The sequence below is a fragment of the Lepidochelys olivacea genome, assembly GCF_965140295.1.
Source record: "Lepidochelys olivacea isolate rLepOli2 genome assembly, chromosome: 2".
Taxonomy (NCBI): domain Eukaryota; kingdom Metazoa; phylum Chordata; order Testudines; family Cheloniidae; genus Lepidochelys; species Lepidochelys olivacea.
Window position 1 is genome coordinate 257,099,764 of NC_140412.1, and position 27,638 is coordinate 257,127,401.

At 41.0% G+C, this 27,638-nt stretch overlaps 1 protein-coding gene across 1 annotated transcript in view; it reads right to left on the reverse strand.

Annotated features, from left to right (window-relative positions):
* LOC311515404 (sodium channel protein type 5 subunit alpha-like) overlaps positions 1-27,638 on the reverse strand; it is a 319,354-nt gene that overhangs the window by 19,506 nt on the left and 272,210 nt on the right. Inside the window, exons 22-23 of the mRNA XM_084618414.1 lie at positions 11,422-11,544; positions 3,777-4,058 (exon numbers count right to left, since the gene is read on the reverse strand). Of these exons, the coding sequence (XP_084474540.1) occupies positions 3,777-4,058; positions 11,422-11,544 (405 nt within the window). The remainder of the gene's footprint in view (positions 1-3,776; positions 4,059-11,421; positions 11,545-27,638) is intronic.

The window sequence follows — 27,638 nt, forward strand, 5'->3', positions numbered from 1 at the left end:
GCCCGATGTTATGACATCTATGACCACTTGTCTGTAGTGACTCATCTCCTAGCATGTTGGAAATGGGAAAGGGAGGAAGTGAGCAAAGGGTTGCAGCTGCTGAACTAGAGGTGTGAGAGGATTCAAACACTTGATCAACCCATCAAAACTGTTGTTTCAATGATTACTGGGTACTTGCAGAAGAAGGATGAGAAGCTCTCTTTATTTGGGACTTTTGTCTCTTCCTGGGGGTTTGGTAGATCTGTGAAACCCAGAGAACTGAGCAGGATGAGAAATCTAGGCAGTTTTTGACCTATTCAATTTTCTTTCTTTTGTAGGAGTTACAGATACCTGGAGATCTTAACATGACCCTGGAGACTTTTAGTGTATGAAGAGATTCATCTGTTGTTTCTGAGAACAACTTTCAAACATCAAAGGGGAGATTCAGACGTCATGGACACTCCAGGAGTTAAAGCCATGACACCCTGTGCATAACTAGTGCCATAAAAATGGACCTAGCAGTGGTGTCTGCATCATCCAAGGACACTTGAAAAGACATCCTGACTAATAACTGGCCACTCCGTGATGATGCCTGAAATTGTTTTCTCTGTTCCCATGGAAGATGATCAATAAGGGCCATAAATTTATTATAGTTTGTGAAATTATATTTAGCCATGACTGCTTGATAGTTTGTGATCCAAAATTGCAGGGTCACAGATGAATAGGACTTCTGTCCGAAGAGGCTTAAGCACTTTTGGTCATTGTCATGCAGGGCAGACTTGTAGTAGTGTTGCTTACCCTGCTCGTTCACTGCATCCACCACCAGAGAATGACATGCGGCAGAAGCGGTGGTGTGGAGAATAAAAGGTAATGGGTGTTTGCCAAACTATCTTTGCTGGGTCCAAGAGCACCTAATTAATGAATTATACAAATCTTGTGGGTGTTGCTGATTGTAAAATGTCAAATAATTTGTGTTGCGAATCCTTGACATCTTAGTGTGGTATTTGAAGAGCGTTGGCTACCTGCTTTATAAGGTCTCGAAATTGCTGGAAATCATTGGCCATGGATGGTGGTTGAGGTGTAATGTCCTCATCTGGAGATAATAAAGAAATAGGAGTTTGAGAGGTGTCTTCTTTATCTTCCTGTTCCTGAAATGTCTCCTCATGTTGGGATCTCAGTTGGCAAGAAGGGGAATGAATATCTCTAGCTCCCCCATTTGTCTGAGCTGGTGGTTTGGCAAATTGCTGTTGGTACGCAGCCCAGGGACCCCCAATATAGCCACTGGGGGAGTCCATAAAGGAGAGGGGATGGCATCCATGGTTGGTCCCATCACCTTGGTGACATACATGAAGATCTTCCCTAAACGTTTCAAAGAATCAGTTCCTGTGTGAGTGCGTAGGAGAACCCTGCACTGAGATGGAAGAGACTGAATAGAGGTCTCCCTCTTCCTCTTCAATATCCTCCAACTGGGGGGTACTAACAGAACAAGGTGGAAAGTCTGGAAGTACTGGAGAGTGACGGTAGTCTGGAGATCAGGGGCTTGGTACTGAGAAGTCTTCAGTACCCATGAAAAGTGGAGATTTTGGTTCATCTGCCACTGATAAGTCTTTTGAGTATCTAAATTCCTGTGGTACTGAGTGGAGGATTGGTACCGATGTGGTGGTGTGCTTGACAACAGAAGGAGATGATACTCTTAGAGCATACCGAAGTAGGCAGTGATAGTGTCTGATGCTTCAGTTTGCACAGTTCCCAGGGTCTTGACTGGGGAAGTACCAAAAATGGAGGTGTGCACAATGGTATTGGTGTGGAGGAGTGCTTATCCTTACCCTCGTTGTCCCTTGTAGACAGTGTCAGGATTTTGTCAGAGCCGTGCTTGTCCTTGGATCTCCAAGAGTCCTTCACCTCGATGGTACCAAGCCGAGAGGTTGAGGCTTCTGATACCATGCACTTAGCAGGGGACTGAGGTCTTTTGGGAGCAGACTCCTTATGGTAGGGAGTCAAAGCTCCTCTTCTTGGGAGCCTTCACTGAAGCCTCAAGAATCTTCCCTTTCTTATGGGAAGATATGTGCTGAAGTCAAAGGAGCGCTGGATCTGCCCAGAGACAGATTTCTGGGGTGGGGGCAGGAGGAGTTTCTCCTGACCTGACTCTGAAGTGGGTCAAAGGGAGAGCTGCATCAGCAGCAGCCTCAACTTGATCTCCTGGTACTTCCTTCTCCTTCCTGGATTTAAGGGCCAGGCAGATATTACACTTCTGGGAGATGTGTGACTCTTCCAGACAGCAAACACACTTAGAGTGGCTGTTGCTAAACAGAATAGCTTCCTGACAGGAGAGGAAACATTTGAATCCTGGAGAGCCAGGCATGCCCTGCCAGAGATTAAGGCTCCCTGAAGGAAGAGAGAGGAACAAAGTTAATCCTCACACTACTTATCTACTAACAACTATTGCATCTAATACTAAATAGTAGTAAACTATAAACAAGAATTGAGCCATGGCATGCTCAAAGCCGATATGCTAGGGCTCTGTCTCAGGCTGAAGTAGTTGAGAAGGAAATGAGGGTGGTTTACAGCACAGTCCTTTACAGCCTTGGTGTGTGGCATGAGGATGTATAGGATGCATATGCAGCCCAAAGGATGCTGCTACTGGAAAATCTCTGATCAAAGGCTCAAGAGGTGCATACGCACTTGAAGCGGAGCATCCATAGGGACACGACTTGAAGAAGAACTAGTAGATGAAGCTTGGATATGATCACTCTAGAGTATATCTGGATGCTAGGATATCAAGGAGGGTTCAAACTTTTTCACCGTGTTGACTGCATTTTAATAGAGATTGTCTCATATAGATACCTTGTCTCCCATTTTGTATCCCATTTTGGATCACTTCCTCTCCCATTCATTCAACTACAGGTAGGGTTTACATGAAAAAGTATTATTCGGAAGGCATGAAAGGCAGGATTCTCAGCTGGTATGAAAGGGCCAAGCTCCACTGACTTCAGTGGAGTTTCTCCGATTTACAGCAGGTGAGGATCTGGGCCTTCATGGTATTTAGCTATTTTTAAGTAAATTTAGCAGCAGGAAGAGAGGAGGAGGAGGAGCCAGCATCATATGAGCAGCCAGATCTCTACAGCATGTCCTCTGCAGACCGCCAGTGGTCGTTGGATGACAACTTTGGGATTTCTTTACTAGGTGGTCAGAGGATTTTAGTAAATGACTTTGAGCTGAATTCCTAGTATTAACTACACTAACTTCATTTGAGTTACTGCCAATTGACAGAGGTGTACATGAGAGGAGAATCAGGCCCTTTTCACTTAAGGTCTAACTGGAACACTGGTGATCCAGCACAGGTTCAGTAAAGCCAATAAACTGTATCCTGGCACATATGCCTTCACACAGTGCTACTTTCATTGTAGGAACTCTGACTCAATTTTGCTCTGGATTACAAACAGGAAGAAGAAGAACAAAATGGTTTCAAATCCACCCTTGGGGTTTGAGCACCCCCAGGATAACTCTAAAAGAGTGATGCATGGAGTATATCCCTGGAAACTCCTAATCTGAGCCTAAAACCAGAAACGACAATAAATATTTATCAGATGGATTCATCAGCAAAAGTATAAATCATTTACACCATCAAATTGCATATGTTTGGCAGTCTAGGTAAAAAGGAAAAGTGTAGTTGTTAACTTGGAGTCAGATCCTAGGGGGTGCTGATTTTAGTAAAGTGCTGACGACACTCAGCACCTCATATGACTCGACCACTAGATATCTACCTAACAAGAACAAGTGTTTTTGATAATACTTACCACCTGTAGAAGAGCCAGGTAACCAGCACCAACGTTATCAAAGTTGACTTTAACTTTTGTCCAGTAAAAATTGCCTGTCACATTATAGATTATGCACTCGCTCATGTTGTTAATAACTTTAGAGTCTAAAGGCATATCTCCTGCTGTCTTGTTAATGCATTTTCCAAACTTTCCTGCAAACAGGTTCACTCCCATGATGCTAAAAATGAGCCAGAAAATGAGGCAGACGAGCAGAACGTTCATGATGGAAGGGATGGCGCCTAACAGGGCATTCACAACCACCTTAAATAAGTGAAATAAAAGAAAAATATACAATTACTGCAGGCCTTCACATGAACACATCCCTAAGTAGCTGTTTTGTACACTAAAGTAACTGGGCCAATCCTCAGCTGATGTAAACTGGATTAAAACTAGCTGAAGATCTGGCTCATTATTTTAAAAAATTTAAGAACACTTTAGACTCTCCTTTTTTGTATCTTAAAAAATAATCTATTAGTATCTCACCCATGCAACCAATTGTTGTTCATAATAGGGCAAAGTAGCAGTTCCACTGAGGAGTCTCCCTGCTTCATATTGGACCCTGTGTTTAATGATGTGTTAAGCGTATAATCGGAGGTCAGCGGGGCACAGTAAATATTCTCACAATGGTTAAGGGACCAGGAGAGAGGAAGAGAGGCTTTCTTCTAAGCAGCAAAGTATCTAAACTGCTTTCTGAACTCAGGCCCCTTTCACAATACCTGAAATTTTAACCCTAACTATGAAGGGTATTGATTATCTGAGTAGTAATTGACCCAGTGGTGTCTCATCTGTCAAAGATACCATTGATTGGAAGCCACTATTACTGTGAGAAAGCAGAGTCATTGAAATTCTTGGAGCAGGGCAACTATGCAGGATATTTGACCGCCAATATGGAGGATCTACTGTTACAATTTAATCCCTTCCCTGACTACTCTTATCTCTACAGTGCGTAGCATTAAAACAGCCAACGCACCATGATTTAATATATATCTGAATCACATTATCCCACTTGATACCGTACCAAAGTCTGTATAATTCTGTTTTCTGCAGAGAAAAATCACCTCCAGGCAGGATTAGTGTGCAAACCCATGTATACAACCACACATACAAATATTGTATAGGAAAGGACCCAGTCACTTAAAGTACTTATAAACAATTGGCATAGGAACAAAAGTCAATGCTTGCAATATGGATCTGAACCAATGCAAATAGAATATACAATATGCATTCTATAGTCACCACAAAAATTCAACAATATCAACATGCATTCCAAAATATAAGGCTAATATAACAATCACCTTATATATATATATATATATATATATATATATATTATTCAGCATTCTAAACCACCATCCAAAATGTAAAAGCCTTTAATGCATGCTAAGCATACCACAAAAGACATTTTCCAGAGAAAAATCTTTGTCACAAAATGTATTCTTTCACATTATATTAATGGCCTGTACAGTTTTTACATATCCACAGCTACTCTAGGTGCTCCCACTAATTTGCAGGACCAATGCAAAGTAAACTGGCAACCTTTCTACAGATTCCAGACTTTACTATATGAATTTGTCTCCTTGTTTATTTCATGCTTTCAAGATTAGAATCTGATATGCAGACACTAAGCCTTTCCCCTTCTCAGTTTATATTTCTGAAATTGAGACAAAGTGATATCGATCTGCAAAAATGAAATTTTATTCAATTGTGAATCTGGTTATGGAAAATGTCAGTTCTTGTTTTCTATCATATTAGTGCCCAATTTTCTGTCAAGCCAATAATATCAAATTCATTTCACCATTACCTTTGTGTTTCTGGAAAGGATAAAAGAGCATAGTAAAATGATTTTACACATTTAGAGCAGGCAGTTTATTCTGGTACATTGAAGAATGCACAATTACTAGGGTTATCAAGCAATTAAAAATTAATCATGATTAATCGCACTGTTGATAATAGAAAACCAGTTATTTAAATATTTTTGGATGTTTTCTACATTTTCAAATATATTGATTTCAATTACAACACAGAATACAAAGTGTGCAGTGCTCACTTGATGTTTATTTTTGATTACAAGTATTTGCACTCTAAAAAAACAAAAGTAGCAGCATTTTTCAATTCACCTACAAGTACTGTAGTGCAATCTCTTTATCATGAAAGTTGAACTTATGTAGAATGTAGAATTATGTACAAAAAACTGCATTCAAAAATAGAACAATGTAAAATTTTAGAGCCTGCAAGTCCACTCAGTCCTACTTCTTGTTCAGCCAATTGCTCAGACAAACAAGTTTGTTTACATTTTCAGGCAATAATGCTGCCCACTTCTTGTTTACAATGTCACCTGAAAGTGAGAACAGGCATACTCACGGCACTATTGTAGCTGGCATTGCAAGATATTTACGTGCCAGATGTGCTAAAGATTCATATGCAGACTTTTTACAACTACTGTCCCTTTTGCTAATTTTATCTTTCACTTTTAGATTTAGTGCATTCTTAACTTTATAGTTTTAACCCAACCTTTATTTTGTAAGCCAAGATGCAAAATAATTTACAAAGCAAATGATCATTGGAATACCGCCCAAACGGATATCTTAATAATTTTCATTTGTTCCTTAGTGTGATGTTTTTGTTCAATGTCCAACCATGCTGGCCCCAAACTACTGCAACTATACTATGTGTGACAGAGAGGAAAACATTATGGCTGTTAGAGATAGAGCGATTACAGTGCAAATGATCATGCATAGGAACAGAACACAATCATGCAAGTTAGACAATACAAATGATGGTCACGCATGCATTCTCCTTTTTTCCTTGTGCTGAATTATGTTCAGTGGCTTATAGATAACACAATATGACACAAGACTTGAAGCAAATAATGAAACACCTCTTTGAATGAATTATTAATGAAGGGCCTAATTCTCCTCTGATTTATACTGATTTTACACCAACATAATGCCACTTGTTTAAAAGGAGCTACTCCTTATTTACATCAGTGCAAGTGACAGCTGATTAAGGACCTGAATATGTAAACAGACAAAACTATTAAGAATTTATGTTAAAGTTGAGACGCAAACATTGCAAAACTAAGGACCAAATTTCTGTTATGTCTAGAAATAATGTATACAGTAAAGTCATCTATAAGAGATGGTTTTATAACACTGCATTCCCATTAATATCTTATTGGCCATGCCTGAAACCTCCTTCTCCATAATTTCTGTTGGGGGTAGCCTTTTGCCACCCAGTGCCCTACTTGGCATCTGAAGGCCCTCTAAATCAGGGGTTCTCAAACTTCATTGCACGGCAACCCCTTTCTGACAATAAAAATTACTACACAACCTCAGGAGGGGGAACCAAAGCCTGAGCCCACTCAAGCCCCACTGCTCCAGGCGGGGAGAAAAGGGGGCCAAGGCTGAAGCCCAAGGGATTCAGCCCCAGGCAGGGGTGGCCTGTAACCTGAGTCCCAACACAGAGGGCTGAAACCCTCAGGCTTCGGCTTGTGGAGCTCGGGCTTTGGCTTCAGCCCTGGGCCACAGCAAGTCTAAGCCAGCCCTGGTGACCCCACTAAAATGGGGTCCCGACCCACTCTGGGGTCCCAACCCACAGTTTGAGAACCACTGCTCTAAATCTTCAACATTTCCTTTCACCGATTCAGATGGGCAGATCCTCAGTTTGCTTAAATTGTCATAGCTCCACTGATTTCATGGACAATTACACCAGCTGATGATCTGCCCAATGGATTTTAAGGCTTGAAAGGACATTGTGAACATTTAGTCTGATCTTCTGTATAGTACTGGCCATAGAAAAGGTCACCCAGTAATTCCGACATCAAGCCCATACCTTTTGGTTGATCTAGAGTCATATCTTTTAGCAAGACATCCAATCTCAATTTAAAGATTTCAAGTGATGGAGAAGCCACCACACTGTTAGGTAAATTGTCCCAAAGTTTAATTATTCTCAGTGTTAGAAATGTGTGCCTTATTTCTAGTATGAATTTGCTGAGTTTGAGCTTCTATCCACTGAAGCTCATTATGCCTTTGTCTGCTAGGTTAATAGCCCTCTACTATTAGAATTCTTCTCCCCGCGTCAGTACTTATAGACTGTGATCAAGTCACTTTTTAGCCTTCTTCTGGATAAGCTAAGTAGATTGAACTTCTTAAATCCCTCCCTGTAAAGCAGGTTTTTCAGACCTTGAATCATTTTTGGAGTTCTTTTCCAACCCTTGCCAATTTTTCAATGTCCCTTTTTAAATGTGTATGCCAGAATGTCAGTATTTAAGTAATGGCCTCACGTATGCTGTATTAAGAGGTAGTATCACTTCCCTACTCCTACTTGATATTCCCCTGCTTATCTTCAGAGAATCACATTAGCTCTGTTAGCAATCACATCACACGGGAAGCTCATGTTCGGTGGATTATTCACTATGACCCCTAAGCCCTTCTCAACCACTGTTTTCCAGGATACAATTCCCCATATTACAAGTGTGCCCTATTTTCTTTGTTCCTAGATGTATGCAGTATTTGGCTGTATTATAATGAATGTTATTCAAGTGAGCCCAGTTTCCCATTTGATTGCTCTGTTATAATTAATCTATCCTTAACATTATTTACCACTACATTAATTTTTGTACCATAAGTAAGCTTTACCAGCAATGATTTTATATTTTCTTCCAGGTCACTGATAATGATATTGAATAGATTTGGGTCAAGAACCAATCCCTGAGACCACACTAGAAACATTACATCACTGGATAACAATTGCCCATTTACAATTACTTTTTGAGATCTATCAGTCAGACAGTTTTTGGCAGCAGGGTTTGGCAGTTGTGTATGCACCATTAGGCTACCCCTAGGCACCAGCAGAAGGCTCTCCTGCAGTTTCCCTGGGGGAGGCTCCCTCCACAGGGTTTCTCTTTGGATATCCAGAAGGTAGTTCTCTCCTAACTCCTAGAACTCTCTGTTGGGCTGGTGCAAGCTGAGGATTTCTTCTGCCTGCACTGGAACTCAGCCCATTGGCAGATAGGAAGAAATAGGATGTGGAGGGCATGGGGCCTGGCCACTCTGAAGTCTAGTCATGACAGGCCCCTGTTTACCATGCAATCAGGGAGCCCTTTTCTGGGTTGGACCCTGCAGACATCACCCCTCCAAACCTATCAATGCCTCCAATTCACTGGCCCCAAATCACAGGTCTACCTCTCTATCTTTTAGTCAGGACCAATTGACTTCAAAGCTTTGGCACAATACAGTTTAGTGAAGCATTCTATGAGAATTTTCTTGCTTATACCTTAGTTCTGCAACGTACTTTGAGCTCCTCAACTGAAGGCACTATACAAACACAAACTATTATTATCTCCTTACTCTGTGCATTTGCGTCTCAACATTAACATTATTTAATCTCTCTCTCCTCTGGTAATTTTCCTTGTGCATTCTGGAGCATATGTGTTCCTAATAATGAAAGGTCTTACTGTCTCTAGCCATGGTAAGTATGGTTAGACATGCCAAAAATATAATAAATTGATTTTCCAGTGGCACGTAGTCTCGATTATACTTTATCATAATTTACAAGCTAATTCAGTATCTCTGATAGCTCAGAAAAAGGAGGCACAAATACTGTACACATTGCAACTATACCTATGGGATAGGGAGGACAAGAACTTTATGTCAGGAAACCTGGGATACCCCTGAGTATGCGCATTTTAGGAACAGCATTTCTGGGACTGATGTAATAGAAAATGGCCTTCTCCTGCAGGTTTACAGCAAACCAACTACTTCTCCAGCTCTCAGTAAACATCCCACCAACCTTCCTTCAGTGTTTCTCTACTCTCTCAGTTTTTCAGCCTCTCAAATGCCCCATACTTTGGACTTGTCTACACACGGAAGTTGCTAGGTTTAACAACAATTTAGTTAAACTGATACAAACTCATGTCTCTAAGGTGCCACAAGTACTCCTTTTCTTTTTGCAGACTCATGTATGGATATTCTTATAAGACTTTAAAACTAGCTATATGGGTTTTGACTGAGCTTGTATATTTACCAACTTAAGCTAAACTTAAGTAAGTCGGGTCTAAATCAATTTAAGATGTCCACGCACAAATCACACCTTTAGCTAAACTGGTGCAACTATGCATTTAGATCAGATCTTTATCCCTCTCAGCTGTGCCATATTTCTCTGTTCCTGCTAGGGCTCCTGAATGTGGTAAAGCAATGTGGCCTGTAGTAGGTGAAGCTGGGTATATGGCACAACCCACACTTAATAAAAATATGGGGCCAGTTCCTCAACTGGTGTAAACAGAAGTAGTTCTATTAACTTTAGTAGAGCTGCACCAATATATACCAGCTGGGGATCTGGCTGCTTAAGCCTATGCACTGTTTTGTGTGTGAATACTCTTTAAAATATGATATCGTATGGGTTCACTAAGAAGAGTGCAGTGTTTTGAACCAAAACAGTTCAAATTTGGATGCCCCACACTGCTCCACCAATGTACTTACTACTTATAGGGTTAGCTCAATTTCTAGGCTCATTCAGTTCTCTGGCTGTCTTACTATGGTATGATTATGATATGGAAACTGGACCACTAGGATTTCAGCTGAAACCACCAACTTGTTGCACATGAACTGTATAGACTTTTGATCGCCAGTGACTTATATTGAATTTGAACTTGCGACCTAGAGGCAAAAGAAGCCATATTCCAAATTCATTTTATTATTAACACCTTATCATTTTCCTTGACATATTTTAGGGATTTGGTTTCTCCACATAGGACAGATGTAATTTTACATATATCTAAATCAGAAATCTTGGAAATGGTGTTTAAGTTGGTACCTGATATACTCCCAAGTGTTACAGGTTGTGCCATACAGAGATTTGTTTTGCCATGTGATCTACAGTATTAATGGTACCCTTGACTTATACAGAATGCAGTTATCATCATTTGATAGTCATGCATGATAAAAATTGTTTAAAAAACAAAGCCCAAATCCAGATACTTAAACATACTGTACTTGCTGCGCTCATCAAGCACAAATAAATATGTATGATACTGGTGGATACATCCATACATTCAAGCAAATGCAAATGGTAGAGGATAGACATGCAAGACAGAACAATGAACACAAGTCACATGGTTAAAATGCTAATCCTGGCATTCTATATTAAAATTGAAATACTTTAGAGAAAAGTTTTTTGTGAATTTGCTCATATGTTTTCCATATACAGTGTGCCTCTAATGTTCATTTTCTTTATTAGTGAAAAAGTCCTCAACAACTTTGCGATTGATTCTAATTTTAATAAAATTTGGAGGCAGGAGCAAACCTGTAGCAAAATTATTTTCCCTGATGTGCCTCATAATTAAAGAGACAATTGTTAGCCAGATGTTACCTCAGCCAAAAAGTTGTTTTTAAAACACAGTATGACAAGTTATGCAGCGGGATTAGCTTATCATGAAATCCACCAGAGAGTAAAAGCTGCAGCTGTACTAATGCAAGCAATACAATGGAGGGTTTTTTTTCCCCACACGGCATTATCATTCATTTCCTTTGCAGTCATAATGAAAACAAAACCAAAGAAATATGGCCCTTTTACATGCTTGATGTTCACACAGATGGGCTTCGATGGTTGCTTTGTTTACTCTTACCCTCATCCCTTCAAATCGTGACAATGCTCTTAATGGTCTCAAAGCTCGGAGAGTCCTAAGGGATTTAATAGGACCCATTTCGGAGTATCCAAGTGAATTAGCTATGAGGCTTATTAAAGAGACCTGAATGGAGACATAAAGCAAAAGTCCAAACTATTAGCACAATCCTACCATTTTACTTCTCTTCTGCCTTTCCCTCCTGAAAAGAAAAAACCGGTTAGTGGGACAATGACGAAATACCCTAAATGGAAGACATTGAATTAGATCAATGCAGAAAGAAAAGAAGTTTTAACATCCAGATATATACACAGTTCTTTCCATGATGCCTTCAGAATATAAAACCTTTGTTTCCAATTGAATGTAAACTCGTAGAAATAGAGTCTATTTTCCACTAGCAAAGCACACAGGTGCCTAGTAATGTCAACAGGAGCTTTTTGGCCAGAAAAAGAGGATATCACAAATACAAATCTGCGGCACCGACATTTTATTTAGCTTACAGCTGACAGAGGTATGTGTGTGCGTCTATCATTAGAAGTATTATTAAATCATGTAAATGCTGCAATTTAGTGCTCTCCCAATGAATCACTTTAAGATCCTGCAAGATCCAATGATTTATTAAAATGATAGAAGATTTTAAGATTGCCATTGTCGACTGAATTATAATCATAAATACTGATTTTAAAAGATCTCCCCTTAACCTGACACTGGATCTGAGTTTATTATGGACTCTTTAAAAGAATTATGTATATAATTTGTATGACTCTTTCCATTTTCACCACTATCTGGAGCCCCACACAGCACCTAAAAGAGAAGATTCTATGTTATTTTCCTGTAAGGAAAGTTAGAAGGTGCTCAGAATTAAAGGTGCACATACTTGATAGACACTAAAAGATACCCTTACCCTTATGCTCTCAAATCTGGATAGGGCTCGGAGGGGCCTCAAGGCCCTCAGTGTTCTGAGAGATTTCATAGTGCCCAGCTGGTCATAATCAAGAGTTGTTGCTATCAGGCAAACAACTGAAATCTGTGCAGATTGAATGGAATTTGAGATTATTCATCAGATGAACAAACACGAAGTAAATGGGTTTTACAGCCACAGTTGACATTCACAGCCTGAATTCTTACTAACCAGGGAGTGAAAAAGGAAGCTACTCCCATACTCTGTAAGCATCTCTATGACTTTCAAGAGTAAAATAAACAGATTAATTTTTGTTCCATCTTTACAACCTTTTCTATTGCCAGGAATTGAGATTTTACGGACTACATGCATTAATATGTGCATTGCTCACTCTGACAAATCCTTTGTTCCGGTCTATCTAAGGTACTTATATGGCCCCCATTACTGTAATATCTGAGTGCTTTCCAGTCTTGAATGTGTTCATCTTTCCCACCCCCCTGTAATGGAGAGATGTGCCATTACCCCAAGTTTACAGAGGGGACCAGAAACACATCATGCAGGAGGTCTGTGATGGAGCAGGAAATTGAACCCATGTTATCTAAGTCCCAGGCTAGCATCCTAACCCCTGGGCCATCCCTACTCCTATAAGCTTAGTCATTTAACTACACAAAGCAGAGCAGACAGTAATCATCTCTAAATATCTTTGTACAATGCACTCAGTGTTTTAATTTTTTATAAATTAATGGTTCTATTGCACCTTTTAGACACAGCCAGCAGTAGGGTAGCAGCTCCTGGAGTTAATAGTGCCAGGGGCAGACACAATGGGCCAGATTCTCAGCTGGTGTAAATCAGCACAGCTGTGCTGGAAGAAGCATTGGTGTACAGCACACAGCACTAGCCACTGATACACACTTTAACATGGTGCAATAGGCAAACTCACCTCACTGATTCAGCTCCTGTGGCTGGAGTGGAAGGAAGACTGATAATAAATGCTTCTGTACCATGGTGATAAGCATGGTATAGAAACTTACTAGGCAGATAGATCAGACATAGGCTAGGTTTAAGTAGATAATTTTTATAGGTTCCATATATTAATTAGTGATATTTTTCTCTCCCTTTCTAAGGCTTGCTCACTTGGGATTAATGATTAACTATGGCAGCCTGGCTTTTACAGGTGGAGGGCCTATGAAAAACATTTAAAACTCTCTGTAACGTTTCTGAATTGCATTAGGATTAGTGTGGTATAAAGCTTTTACTGACACTCATTTGGGATGCTCTGTCTAGCCTGGTATTATCTTCACCGTTCATTATTAATGTAGCCAACCAGAACTCGGTCTGCTGAAACCTTTATAACCACAGTGTACTACATTGCCAAGCAGTCTCTCATTTTCACACTCTCTCATGCTCATGCCTACTGCTGTAAATGTTCATTTAATATTTGTTTGCCTTTCACTCTGAGTTTCTTGAAAATTGTGGTTAAAATCTGGACCTTGATATTGCATTAACATAGAGTTAAATTCTGCTGTCCTTATTCACTCCACCCATTGACTTCAATGGGAATGTTGCCCAACGAAGGAGAAAGGATTGTAGGATTCAGCCCATAGTATTGGGCACACATATAAAATAGCTTTTCAACTGTTGACTCTCAACATTGTAACATAATTGGCATGACTGAGGTATTCCCCGTATAGTTAGGACTCCACTACAGCATAGATACACAGCCCTGTGAGGTGTACTGCCACAGTAGGAATTTCAGAAGGTGTCTGGACATATTTCTACTCCTACCCCCTTTGGAAAATTTAATACTGATAATGTGTCTGCCGCAAGCTTCATGCAAGTGGTCTTTTTTGTCCAGCTAGCTGGGAGTAAAGGGGGTTGCTCTTTTAAGAATTTCTTACAACGGGTGGGAAGAAGGGGGGAAGTTTACAGGGATGGACAGGAAGGGCAGGAAGCAGTTGTACTCAGGTCAGGAGAAAGTAACTGCCCTGCCCTCCCTGCTGACTGGAAGAGTGGGAGGATATTTATACCCCATGCAGCCCTGAAGAGGCCCTCTTTATGAGGATCAAGGTGGCAGCATACACCCACCCTGAATATGGCAAAATGACTGGGTTCCCCCTTGACCTGGAATGGACATTATGCTAGTTACTCTTGTCCTTGTGGGGAGCTGGGAAGGAATTTTTCCCTCACCAACAGATTGGCCAAGCGGACAGGGGGAGGGTTCACCTTCCCAACAGCTGGTCTGAGACCCAATGGGGTGGAGTAAGAGGGTTAGGTTATAATGTCGCAACTTATTACATAAAACTTGTGGTGGATGTCCAGTGCAGGTGTAACCCACAGACCTCCAGGGTGTGGTGTTCTGTCCCATCTAGTGGCACCGAGACCACTTAGAGACAGAGAGAGAGAAAATGAGTCTGCTCCTACAGCCTTAGCTAACAGCCAGTTGGCTTTTAGCTCATGTGCTAGAGGCTCATGCACTAGGCTCCAGAAGCCCCAGGTTTGATCCTGCCCGCTGACGACTGGGGTCTGTCGACGTTTCACAGGTACTATGGGAGGAATATGGGTATTGGATAACACAGATTGGAAAAGGATTTGAAGGAAATCATTCCTTAAGGGAGCTGAGTAAAGGGGTTTTGGGGCCCCTCCATCTCGTACAAGGGGAAGCGACCCCTCTCCTTTTCCTAGCACCCTTTAAAGGAGTTGAGGAAGGGGTCTGGGGCTCCTATGTCTGGCATAGCGGGGAGTTGACCCTCCTCCTTCCTGTACTGTACTATTTGTTGCCAGGTACTCCCGGATATTTTAAGTGAATAAAGTTGCAGCCTAATTAAACCACACCTGGTGCCTCCTGTCTTTTGTCTGGCATAGCCAGACAATGGCACTAGTCCTGCAGAGCCCTTGAGTTCCCCGTCCACAGTTGATTGCCTGTGGGGGAGGTGAATGAAAAAGAGAACTGCGTGCAATATTATGAATAGGTTAAGAGATTATATGAAAAACAGAAACTAAATTACCAACACACTTGCTAAAAGTTCAGCTCTTTCATTTTTTTAAAAAATGTATTTTTACAACAAAAGGATTAAAATGCAGTGCAACAACAATCCTTTCCCCTTGTTATCTTTACCCAGATGAGTTACAGGCAAAACTTTTGACAGGTTTTCAGGTCTCCCACAATTCAGGGGCGCTATTTGGGGGCGGGGGGACAGGGAAGGGCTCTTGCCCCTCCTGAGTTTTGTAGAGGAGATCTACTAACCCTAACCCCAGACTGAGCTCTTAATTGCAACATCTTGAGTGTGATATGTGGACCTCGGAAGCTGTGAGCAGCACAGGCTTTGGGGCAGGGAATTTGTTTATAAACAGATTTCAGAGTAGCAGCCGTGTTAGTCTGTATCCGCAAAAAGAAAAGGAGTACTTGTGGCACCTTAGAGACTAACACATTTATTTGAGCATAAGCTTTCGTGAGCATCCGATGAAGTGAGCTGTAGCTCACGAAAACTTATGCTCAAATAAATTTGTTAGTCTCTAAGCTGCCACAAATCCTCCTTTTCTTTTTATAAACAGAAGCAGGATGATAAAGATAACAAAAGCCTTATCATTAAAGTAAATTAAGGATCCTTAGATGATCCTGAAAGGACTGCCAGGCACTTCAGTTAAAAGACAGGAAACAAAGGGTTGGAATAAAAGGTGAGAATCGAGAGAGGTACATAATCAACATGTTCATAAATGATCTGAAAAAGGGGGTAAACAGTGAGGTGGTAAAATTTGCAGATGATACAAAATTACGCAAGATAGTTAAGTTCATAGCAGACTGCAAAGAGTTACAAAGGGATTTCACAAAACTGGGTGACTGGGCAACACAATTCAATGTTGATAAAAGCAAAGTAATGCATTTAGCAAAATATAATCCCAACTATACATACAAAATGATGGGGTCTAAATTAGCTGAACTGAATTGAATTCAATCCATCAATAAAGAAATCTTGGAGTCATTGTGGATAGTTCTCTGAAAACATCTGCTTAATGTGCAGTGACAATTTAAAAAGGTAACAGATTATTGGGAATCATTAGGAAAGGGATAGATAAGAGAAAAAATATCATATTGCCTCTATATAAATCCACGGTACGCCAACATATTGAATAGTGCGTGCAGATTTGGTCACCCTATCTCAAAAAAGATACATTGGATTTGGAAAAGGTACAGAGAAGGGCAACAGGAATGATTAGGGGTATAGAACTTCTTCTGTATAAGGAGAGATTGAAAACACTGGGACTTTTCAACTTGGAAAAGAGATGACTAAGGGGGGACATGATAGAGGTCTATAAAATCATGACTGGTGTGGAAAAATTGAATAAGGAAGTGTTATTTACTCCTTCACATAACACAAGAACTAGGGGTCACCCAATGAAATTAATAGGCAGCAGATTTAAAACAAACAAAAGAAAGCATTTCTTCACAGTCAGCATGTGTAACTCTTTGCCAGGGGATGTTGCAAAGGCCAAAACTATAACAGGGCTCCAATCAGAACTAGGTAAGTTCATGGAGGATAGGTCCATCAATGGCTATTAGATAGGGTGCACAGGGATCCAACACCATATTCTGCATGTCCCTCGCCTCTGTTTGCCAGTGGGCAACAGGGCAACTAGATGATTGCCTGTTCTGTTCATTCCCTCTGAAGCACATGGCATTGGCCAGTGTTGGAAGACAGGATACTGGGCTAGATGGACCATTGGGTCTTACCCAGTATGGCCATTCTGATGTTCTTATATAGAACCCAGATGTATCTGCTCTCTGCTGTAACCCACTGGACCCCGCTCTCCTCCCAGAGTTGGGATATAACCCAGGAGTCCTGATGGGGTCTCTCTCTCCACAGTTAGTAATAAAGTAAGAATATACATTAAAATTTTAAACCGAACCAGTGTCCCTTAACTGACTTGCCACAAGACATCAGAACATGTTGTTATTAGAGCTGAGTGTGTCTAATATTTATTTAATTTTCTTTCTTTTTTAACGGAATTAGACATAGGGCTCCTGTCAGCTAATTGCTAAGTTATCTGCCAAAAAAAAAAAATAAAAATAGAGTTTTCAAGTGCCTAAATAGCCCCAGGAGTCATGGTTAAAGCAAACCAAAATCTGAAATTGTGCCTCTGCTGCACATGTGCTTTATTCTCTTCTTCCCTCAATCCCAGATTCATGGGCCATAGGTCCACCTCTGCTCAAGGCCAAAGGTGCATTGTTCAAATCCTGTAAGACCAGGTTTCAGCTCAGAACGGGTTACCAGTTTCTCCAGAGTGCCAAAAATGTCACCCTGAAATACATCACAGGTGCTGCTGTCCTCCTGACACAGATTTACACAGTATTAGATATCTATTCAGAGGATTAGGCTGTCAAGCTGTGTGATATTTGGCCATGATTTACAAGGCTGGAGTCAGTCCTCAGTTCGAGACAACTTGTCTAAATACTCTACTGTTGATTTCAAAGGTATTTGATTTCTCCCTGTCAAATTTTATTTATAGGAAAATCACTACAGCAGAGAGTTGGCTGTTTGGACTTGATTAACTACGACCCCAAAGGCTATTAAAAAAAAATCAAACAGCTTTCAAAATCAGCACTGACTGCCCCACCTAAGCATGGCAAAAAGGAAAGTCAGCACTTTTCTAATGTGTGTTTTTTCCTTTTGCAAGCTTGTGACCTGTCTTGTATTCTGCATTATATCAGACTTACCCCCTGAACCCTGCAGGAATTTGGAAAGCATTGGTGGAGAGAATGTAAGCCCCAATTTTAACAATAGCGCACATTTTTCTAACTATTTTAATCTTTGTATTTATAGCCAATAGGATTTTCTAGGTAAAACTACATCTGAAACCATGAAATATGGTAATGTTATGGCACTTAGCTTACTCTAATGGAGTTTCTACAGTCTCCATAAAGGTATATCTTCATTAGGAAAAAAACAAAAAGCATGTTCTTAATTCATGTCAGCTAACATGATAACTAATATGAGGTAAAATCCTAGTGATGACCAAGCAGTTTGTAGTCTTCACACATATTAGCTGGTCAAGATAAAGACTATGCTGGAACCTAGGGTTTATACAGACCTGCTAATGTGTTAACATTAAAAGCTGCCTTGGCATCCCTAGGACTTTACCTTATATAAGTTGCCATGTGTTAGCTAACCCAAGTTAAGAACATGCTTTATTTTCCTAGAGAAGACAAGATCAAAGAGCAACAAGGAGTCCTTGTGGCACCTTAGAGGCTAACAGATTTATTTGGGCATAAGGTTTTGTGGGCTAAAACCCACTTTATCAGACGCATGGAGTGGAAAATACAGTAGGAGGTATATATACACAGTACATGAAAAGATGGGAGTTGCCTTACTCACACCTTCTTGTCAACTGTTTGAAATGGGACACCCTCATTACCACTACAAAAGTGATTTTTCCTCCCTTGGTATTCTACTGTTCAGAATAGCCTACTTCCACTTTAATTGAATTGTCTCGTTAGCACTGACCTCCCACTTGGTAAGGCAACTCCCATCTTTTCATGTACTGTGTATATATACCTGCTACTAAGTATATAAGTACCAATGCCTCTTGGGGCATGGGGCTTCAGCCACCTGGAAGTTGTGGGCTGGGGTGGCTCCAAACCCCACACTGCCTGGGGAACTGTGGGTTGGGGCTGCTCCAACGCCCCCATCACCTGCAGGCTGGTGCTGCTCCAGCCCCTCTGCTGCATTAATTTTGCTTTCAGTTAATTGCAGGAATTAATTGCGATTAATTGATGGCCCTAGTGGCAGCAGAACAAGATAGATAGATAGAGAAAACTAAAACTATCCATTAAATATCCTATGCAAAAACATATTCACAGTGGAATGTGGAGAAGGAGGAAAATGTTCCTGAGGGAAAAGAGGTACTGGTAAAATAACACACAGTTCAGGGAAGGAAAGATAATTTAAGGGGAATAGAATCCTAGAATATCAGGGTTGGAAGGGACCTCAGGAGGTCATCTAGTCCAACCCCCTGCGCAAAGCAGGACCAATCCCCAACTAAATCATTCCAGTCAGGGCTTTGTCAAGCCTGACCTTAAAAAACTCAAAGGAAGGAGATTCTACCACCTCCCTAGGTAACGCATTCCAGTACTTCACCACCCTCCTAGTGAAAAAGTCTTTCCTAATATCCAACCTAAACCTCCCCCACTGCAACTTGAGACCATTACTCCTCGTTCTGTCATGGGATACCACTGAGAACAGTATAGATCCATCCTCTTTGGAACCCCCTTTCAGGTAGTTAAAAGCAGCTATCAAATCTCCCCCTCATTCTTCTCTTCTGCAGAATAAATAATCCCAGTTCCCTCAGCCTGTGCTCCATGAATATGGAGATGAAGACGTACTGTTTGTAGACAAAGACAAATTTATAGCATTTATGATATAAGCAATCAATTGCACTTTACAGACAGAGGAAAAGACTAAAAGAATAAAAAAAACCAAAGTGTCAGAAAAATATTTTCATATAGGCAATCGCTCGATAAATCACATTCATGCCATTTTGAATCACAGAAGTGCAGGACTGGAAGGGATCTCAATAGGTCATCTAGTTCAGTCCCCTGACCTCAAGGCAGGACTAATAATAACTAGACCATCCCTAACAGGTGTTTGTCCAACCTGGTCTTAAAAATCTCCAATGATGGAGATTCCACAACCTCCCTAGTCAATTTATTCCAGTGCTTAACCACCTTGACAGTTACGAAGTTTTTCCTAATGGCCAACCTAAATCGCTCTTGCTGCAATTTAAGACCATTGCTTCCTGTCCTATCCTCAGAGATTAAGGAGAACAATTTTTCTCCTTCTTTCTTGTAACAACCTTTTATGTACTTGGAAACTGTTATCATGTCCCCTCTCAGTTTTCTCTTCTCCAGACTGGAAAACCTGGGTTTATTTAATCTCCCCATCTGGGTCATGTTTTCTAGACCTTTAATCATTTTTGTTGCTCTTCTCTGGACTTTCTCCAATTTGTCCACATCTTTCCTGAAATGTGGCACCCAGAACTGGACACAATACTTCAGATGAGGCCTAATCAGCATGGAGTAGAGCAGAAGAATTACTTCCCATGTCTTGCTTATAACATTCCTGCTAATATATCACAGAATGATGCTGGAGTTTTTTTGCAAAAGTGTTTCACTGTTGAACCATATTCAGCTTGTGATCCACTATGACCTCCCAGATCCCTCTGAGTAGTATTCCTTCCTAGGCAGTCATTTCCCATTTTGTATGTGTGCCACTGACTGTTCCTTCCTAAGTGGAGTACTTTGCATTTGTCCCTTTTGAATTTCATCTTATTTACTTCAGACCATTTATCCAGTTTGCCCAGATCATTTTGAATTTTAATTCAGTCCTCCAAAGCACTCATAACCCCTCCCAACTTTGCATTATCTCCAAACTTGATAAGTGTACTCTCTACACTATTATCTACATCACTGATGAAGATATTGAACGGAACCAGACGTAGGACTGATCCCTGTGAAACCCCATTTAATATGCCTTTACAGTTTGACTGCAAAGCATTGATAACTACTCTCTGGAATTGGTTTTGCTCCATCTAGGCTATATTTTTCCTTAGTTTGTTTATGAGAAGGTCAGATGAGACAGTATCAAAAGCCTTACTAAAGTCAAGATATGCTACATCTACCACTTCCCTCTATCCACAAGGCATGTTACCCTGTCTAAGAAAACTATTAGGTTGCTTTGACATGATTTGTTCTTGACAAATCCATGTTGACTGTTACATATCACCTTATTATCTTCTAGGTGTTGCGAATTTCTGTAATTCCCTGGGTGGTCCTTATTCCATTTTGCATAGATTGGCACTATATTTGCCCTCTTCCAGTCATTTGGAATCTCTCCCATTGTCCATGAGTTTTTGAAGATCATCACTAATGGCTCAGATATCTCTTCAGTCAGCTCCTTGCATATTCTAGGACAGTGGTTCCCAAACTTATTCCACCGCTTGTGCAGGGAAAGCCCCTGGTGGGCCATGCCAGTTTGTTTACCTGCCGCGTCCGCAGGTTTGTCCTACCACGGCTCCCACTGGCCGCGGTTCGCTGTTCCAGGCCAATGCGAGCTGCTGGAAGCGGCAGTCAGTATGTCCGTTGGCCCGTGCCGCTTCCAGCAGCTCCCATTGGCCTGGAGCAGCGAACCATGGCCAGTGGGAGCCACAATCAGCTGAACCTGTGGATGCAGCAGGTAAACAATCTGGCCTGGCCCACCAGGGGCTTTCCCTGCACAAGTTGTGGAACAAGTTTGGGAACCTCTGTTCTAGGATGTATTTCATCAGGCCCCACTGACTTGAAGACACCTAAATTGTCAAAGTAATTTTTAACATGTTCTTTCTCTATTTTAACCTCAGATCTTATCTCCTTTTCACTGGCATTCACTATATTAGATGCCCAATTGCTACTAACTTTTTTGGTGAAAACTGAAACAAAAAGAAAAGGAGTACTTGTGGCACCTTAGAGACTAACAAATTTATTTGAGCATAAGCTTTTGTGAGCTACAGCTCACTTCATCGGATGCATCCGATGAAGTAAGCTGTAGCTCACGAAAGCTTACGCTCAAATAAATTTGTTAGTCTCTAAGGTGCCACAAGTACTCCTTTTCTTTTTGCGAATACAGACTAACATGGCTGCTACTCTGAAACCTGAAACAAAAAGGGCATTTAACATGTCTCTCATTTCCACATTTTCTGTTATTGTCTTCCCCCACTCATTGAGTAATGGGCCTACCTTATCCTTGGTCTTCCTCTTACTTCTAAAGTATTTGTATAATATTTTCTTGTTACCCTTTATCATATGTCTCTCACTAGTTTAATCTCATTTTGTGCCTTGGCCTTTCTCATTTTGCCCCTACATACTTGTGTTGTTTTTTAATATTCATCATTTGTCATTTGACCTAATTTTTAGCCAGTTTGTATCCAAAGATACTCTTCCTGTTTCTCGATAGGTAGTAGGTAATACTGTTAGTTTAAACAACATGATTCTAACATTTTTTGCTGGAACATAGTCTAATAACACATGGTCAGGAATTAAAGAAAACTATTTTTGAAATGGAAAATAAACCTGACATGTACAAGAAACATGGTTCGTGACCAAACTTATGTTTAGACTTCCAGGATACTATGTAATCATATGTGGAAGAGAAATAAGAGGAGGAAGGTCTTAGTTATGTTGACATAGATATACAGAACTTATGTTTTGGATACAATACTGTTGAGATTCCTCTGCAGAATAATAGCACCTTTATACAAATCTATAAACTTTACAACCCGTGTGCAGAACTAGACAGTTTAGAATTGGAAGAGTTAGCAAAGGGCTCAAAGGCCCATATATTATTTGTGGAGACCTTATTAGCCATAATGAATTATGGGGAAGCAGGAAAACTGATTATAATGGCAAATGCATGGAATAGTTCATTGAGATGCATAACCTGGCATTGCTCAATACTGGAGCGCCTACTAGGTTTTATTTGGCGGATGGAACCTTCTAATGTTTAGATCTGGGAACTGCAACTGCATCTGATGAAGTGAGCTGTAGCTCACGAAAGCTTATGCTCAAATAAATTTGTTAGTCTCTAAGGTGCTACAAGTACTCCTTTTATTAAAAAAGAAGAGAAGTATCTACATTTAGAGTGCTAACAGGTCACTGTAACCTGAACGGTCATTTATATTTATGAAAAAAGCACAAAGATTGGTTGTGAGACATATTCAAAGTATAAGAAACAGTTTAGCATCTGTTGTGGCAATGCAGGAACAATTACACAGAAAGAAAGATGGTCTATGAAGAATCGAGACACCTCAGGGTGAAGGAATATAGGCTGAAAGGATTGGTGAGAATACCGGGAAAATGGAGTAGCATTAAAAAGCATTACTTCTCTTTTTCAAGGATACAGGACTGGGTGAGAGGATATAGATTTTTTGCTTATGCGAAAACTGTGCTAGGTAGTGGTTTTTGCCTCACATGCTGAAGTTGTGGCACCATAAAACAACAGTGAATGAAAGAGAGGGGGCTGCAGTGTGGAAACTGACAGTCACTCTCTGGGCTTAAAGAGGGAAAAGGAAGAAACCCAGGGAGAGAGCGAAGCCTTGGGATCCTGGCCCTGAGGGAAGGGTTTACCCAGAAGGATGGAGAAGAGAGCCCGTGGGAGCGAAGCAGAAAGCAGCCCAGGGAAAGAGCAGTGAGGTTAGAGATTGTGCAGACCGTGGCTGCTGGTTGCAGGGTCGCTGGGCTGGAACCGGACTAGTGGGCCATGGGGGCCATAACAGAATCTAGAGTAGATGATCTATCCTACTTAACAAAGCAGGATAGCTTCCTACTACATATTTTCTGGTGTTTTGGTTAGTCTTATTTTTAATTTGCAAAGCATTGGGGCTTCTAGTGTTTCCTTTGTGGCATTTCATAGAACCCAAGAGATCTCATATTGTTAGGAAGTTTCCAAATATTCAGTCTACATTTTCCTTTCCTTAGTTTAGTCCAGTTGTTCTTTGTTATATTCCATTGTACACTCCCAAATAATCCCTCTCCCTCCTTGACATTTACTACCTTCATTACCTGCAGGCGCTTAGGCTGTTTTCATGTTCCCATTAACTTGCTACTTAATCCATTTATATAGACCCACATTATATACATGCCTGATTCAGATTTTACTCAGACTTTACTCAGGCAACATTTGGCTCTGAAGCTAGACCATGTGGGTGTTTTGCTTGAGTAAAGACTGTGTATAAAGTGAGTAGGGATGTCAGCATTTGGCCCATGTTATTTAGTTCTTTTTCCATCACGACTCAGTCTTGATAATTTTTGTTGCTCTTCTCTGAACTCCCTTCAGTCAAACAAATAGTGTCAGATGGTTCCACATGGAAGGGGGAAATTTTTACTTAGGATGCTGATACATCAGGTGACCCTAAGAAGGGTACACCACACTACATATGTGGAAACACTGAATGTGTGGGATGAAGGAGGAGCTGGAGAAGAAAGTGATATCAGGTAAAGGCTTCCCCTCCACAAATGGCACAATATCCATGTCTTGGCAGCACTAATTTGTACATGGGAGTCAACACACATGGATGATTCAAACTACAAAGGCTGCCGTAGCTTATAGGAAACACAGAAGCCATCCACAGCTGTTACTACTATTCAATATTTATATTACAGAACTGTCCAGCAGGATCAGGATCAAGGCCCCACAGTGGTAGGCACTGTACAAAGATATGTTCTCTGCCCTAAAGAAGCTGAAGTCTTGTGCGCTGCACGGCAGACACCATGGGCACAAGCTGCTGAGTTAAGTAGGTGAGTAGGCACAAACTCCTGCTACAGGTTTGTATATGTGGCATCTAGCTAGTGCAGATAGCTACACCAATTTGTGTTTGTAAGTTTGTTCCTAGGATATTCCTGTAGCCTTGGGTCCAGAAACTACAATTCCCAGGATGCACCACAAAGTGGGGGGGAAGGGTAGGCTAGGGAGACTGAAAGAAAGAGAAGGAGGAATAAGGTGAACTCTGAGAAGGAGCCTGGGGAATAAACCTTATCTATACTGTTATCTAGTTTCCTGAGTCTTCCTCACAGGGATTGAGGCACAAACACGTCCTTATGCAGTGACATTAGCTTCAGTTTGGGCTGTGTGCAGTGGGGTATTTGAACATTCCCACTATTGTTATGCCAGTGTGGCATATACACTGAGTTTAATTTACCCCTCTGTCTATAGCGCATCTATTACGTAATATTACTTATCATAAACTTTCACAGCTGCTGGCTACTTCCATATTGACTTCTATGAAATGGCAATATGTGTCTCAAACTGGACTGTCTGAGAGTGCTATCTCTAGCCTTTCCTTGCCCTCCCACCCATCTGTCAAATAATAAAAAAAAAAAAAATCATTTGGGCAACCCAACTGATTCTTCATTGGCCCAGGGAGTGGGAGTCCCACAGACACTACTGATTATATAGTAGGTCCAGTTTTTGTTGACCAACACCATTATGGAATTTACTGGAATTTGCTGTTTGTAGGCCTGTTTCTGAAAACCTTACTGGCAATGAGTAGCACCAATTCTGCTGAATTGTCCCATAAAGCCAATGGATGAATTGAAGTCAATGGCAAAACTCCATTGATTTTCCAGGCTTTCACCCAGTGAGACTTCTTGTGCTATGCAATAGGAGCAATGTGGCAGAATCATTCCCTGTGAAATATATATTGTTTAATCAAATAGGACGTTTTGGTTTTTTCTGCACCGAGCCTCAGTTCATCTCAGTACGGAGCCAAACCAGAGGTCAGCCCAAATGCCATTAAAAACTTCCTAACTTCCCATTATTATTATTATTATTATTCCCATTATTAACTTCCTAATTTGTTCCATGGATGCCCCTTCTGAAACAGCATCATATAGTGTCCAGATCAGACACAGAGTTAAATTTGCCCATAGACCTCAGGGGCTTTAGACCAAAATAATCATGATGTTGCCTGCCCAACCTTGGCTTCTTTCATGTTGCTGAGGGAAGGTGGGTATTGTAGAAATCCCTCGAATCTTGGTATTTAGGGAAGTTTGTTCCATCTGCTCCTCACTTTTATTGGCCATGGACAGGTTTATGTATCCAGATTGCCCCTGCCAAGCGGGATGATATAACTCAAACTGAAAGGAAACGGGTTTCAGATGTTGGCTCTGGCGGCGGTCTAAGCCTCCTGGAATCAGGAAAGACACAGCCAAACTAGTCCCATCACTGCTCCATCAAAATTGATTTACTAATACTTTCATTTCCGGTTCTCTCAATGTTGTGCCCAAGAAAAACTAGCTTCAGAATCTTGTGTCTAGATTAACCACTTAAAGTGGCCACCCCAGACAGCCCCAGAGATTGTCAGGTCCATGCAAAATATTTTATAGGCAGGCTTCTTGTCATCTATATGGCTTAGCAGAACTAGCAACATGTATCCAGACTGTCCCTTTATAGAATATATGCATTTTTTCCCGGGCAGCAGCAAGAATGATTGATGAATTAAACAGAGCTAAAATATTGGTAATGAACTCTGAAAAGAAACTAGCCTGATTAATAAATGTTTAAAGTTATTGCTAAACTGCTTCTGGTGAGATAAACATTTTAATTTGTAAATCAGCTTTAGAGTCTGGTAATAATTAATATTTAGCTGGCAAGTATTCATTGTCTAGGAGTTAATTAAATAAAGAATATTTCAGTGATTCAGTGTCATGGATTTAAAATCCAATATTTAAAGAGGATGGTGCAATGTTCTTTAGATGACAGATTCCATTTCTTATTTATTTATGTCCCAGTAGTGCCCAATGAAGATTAGGGCCCCATTGTGTTTGGTGCTCCACATATGCAGAGTCAAAGGCAGACCCTGCCTCAAAGAGTTTACAGTCTTTATAGATAAGACAGATGGAAGGTGGGGAAAAAGAATCTGCAACATACAAAATGACTTACTTTTAAACTGGGGTATATTACAAAAGGAAAAAAATCCAAAGGATTTTTAAAGCGAATTAATAGATAAATTAAAAACAAAACCCCCAAATCATACAGTGGTACTTTATGTAGGTGCTGTCTATATTCCACAACTGCACAAATAGGCAGCTTTACCCACCATTATTTACAACATAAGTCATAGCCACCACTGCCTATGCTAGAGGGAGCTCAGCCCCACCCCCTAGTTTAATTTTCTTAGCTACCCACAAACCTACCCAGCTCAGCAGATGAAGCCCCACGTCTGGCAGCACCAGGGCCAGAAAGGGGGCAGGGTGTCGCAGGGGAAGGGCCTGCCTGCATCCTTGCTTCCTGCCTGGAAGGTGGAGTTAGATTCTTCAGTCCTAGCAGGAGGTGCTGGCTTCTAAGCAGCACTTCCTAGAAAGGTTTGCTGAGACAGGGCGAGAGGATTTTGAGGGGATTGGGAGGGGAAGGGGAGTTTCAAAGGAAGGGGGAGATCTTGTGTGATGGGTGGGGAAATGGATTCTTGGGGGAAAGGGGGAGATCCTGAGGCCCCATGTTTGGTAGGGCTGCGGAGGGGGCAGGGTGAGGAGTTGCTATGGGTGGGGAAGGGCAGCACCTGAGCGCATCAGGTGATGCTGTGGTGGGCTCCTCTGAATCCATGGGCAGTAAAAGCCAATGGTCTGGTGCAACCATAATTTCTCCCCCTTGTATATATGCTTGATGATACAGTCTTTAATTACGTGATCACATACTATGTCTTTTCCCATGACAGTTTACAGCAGCTGAGGATCTGCCTTCCAATGTTTAGCTCCCTTTCCTATGTACACAGACAACTGGATATTTTTAGTAACATA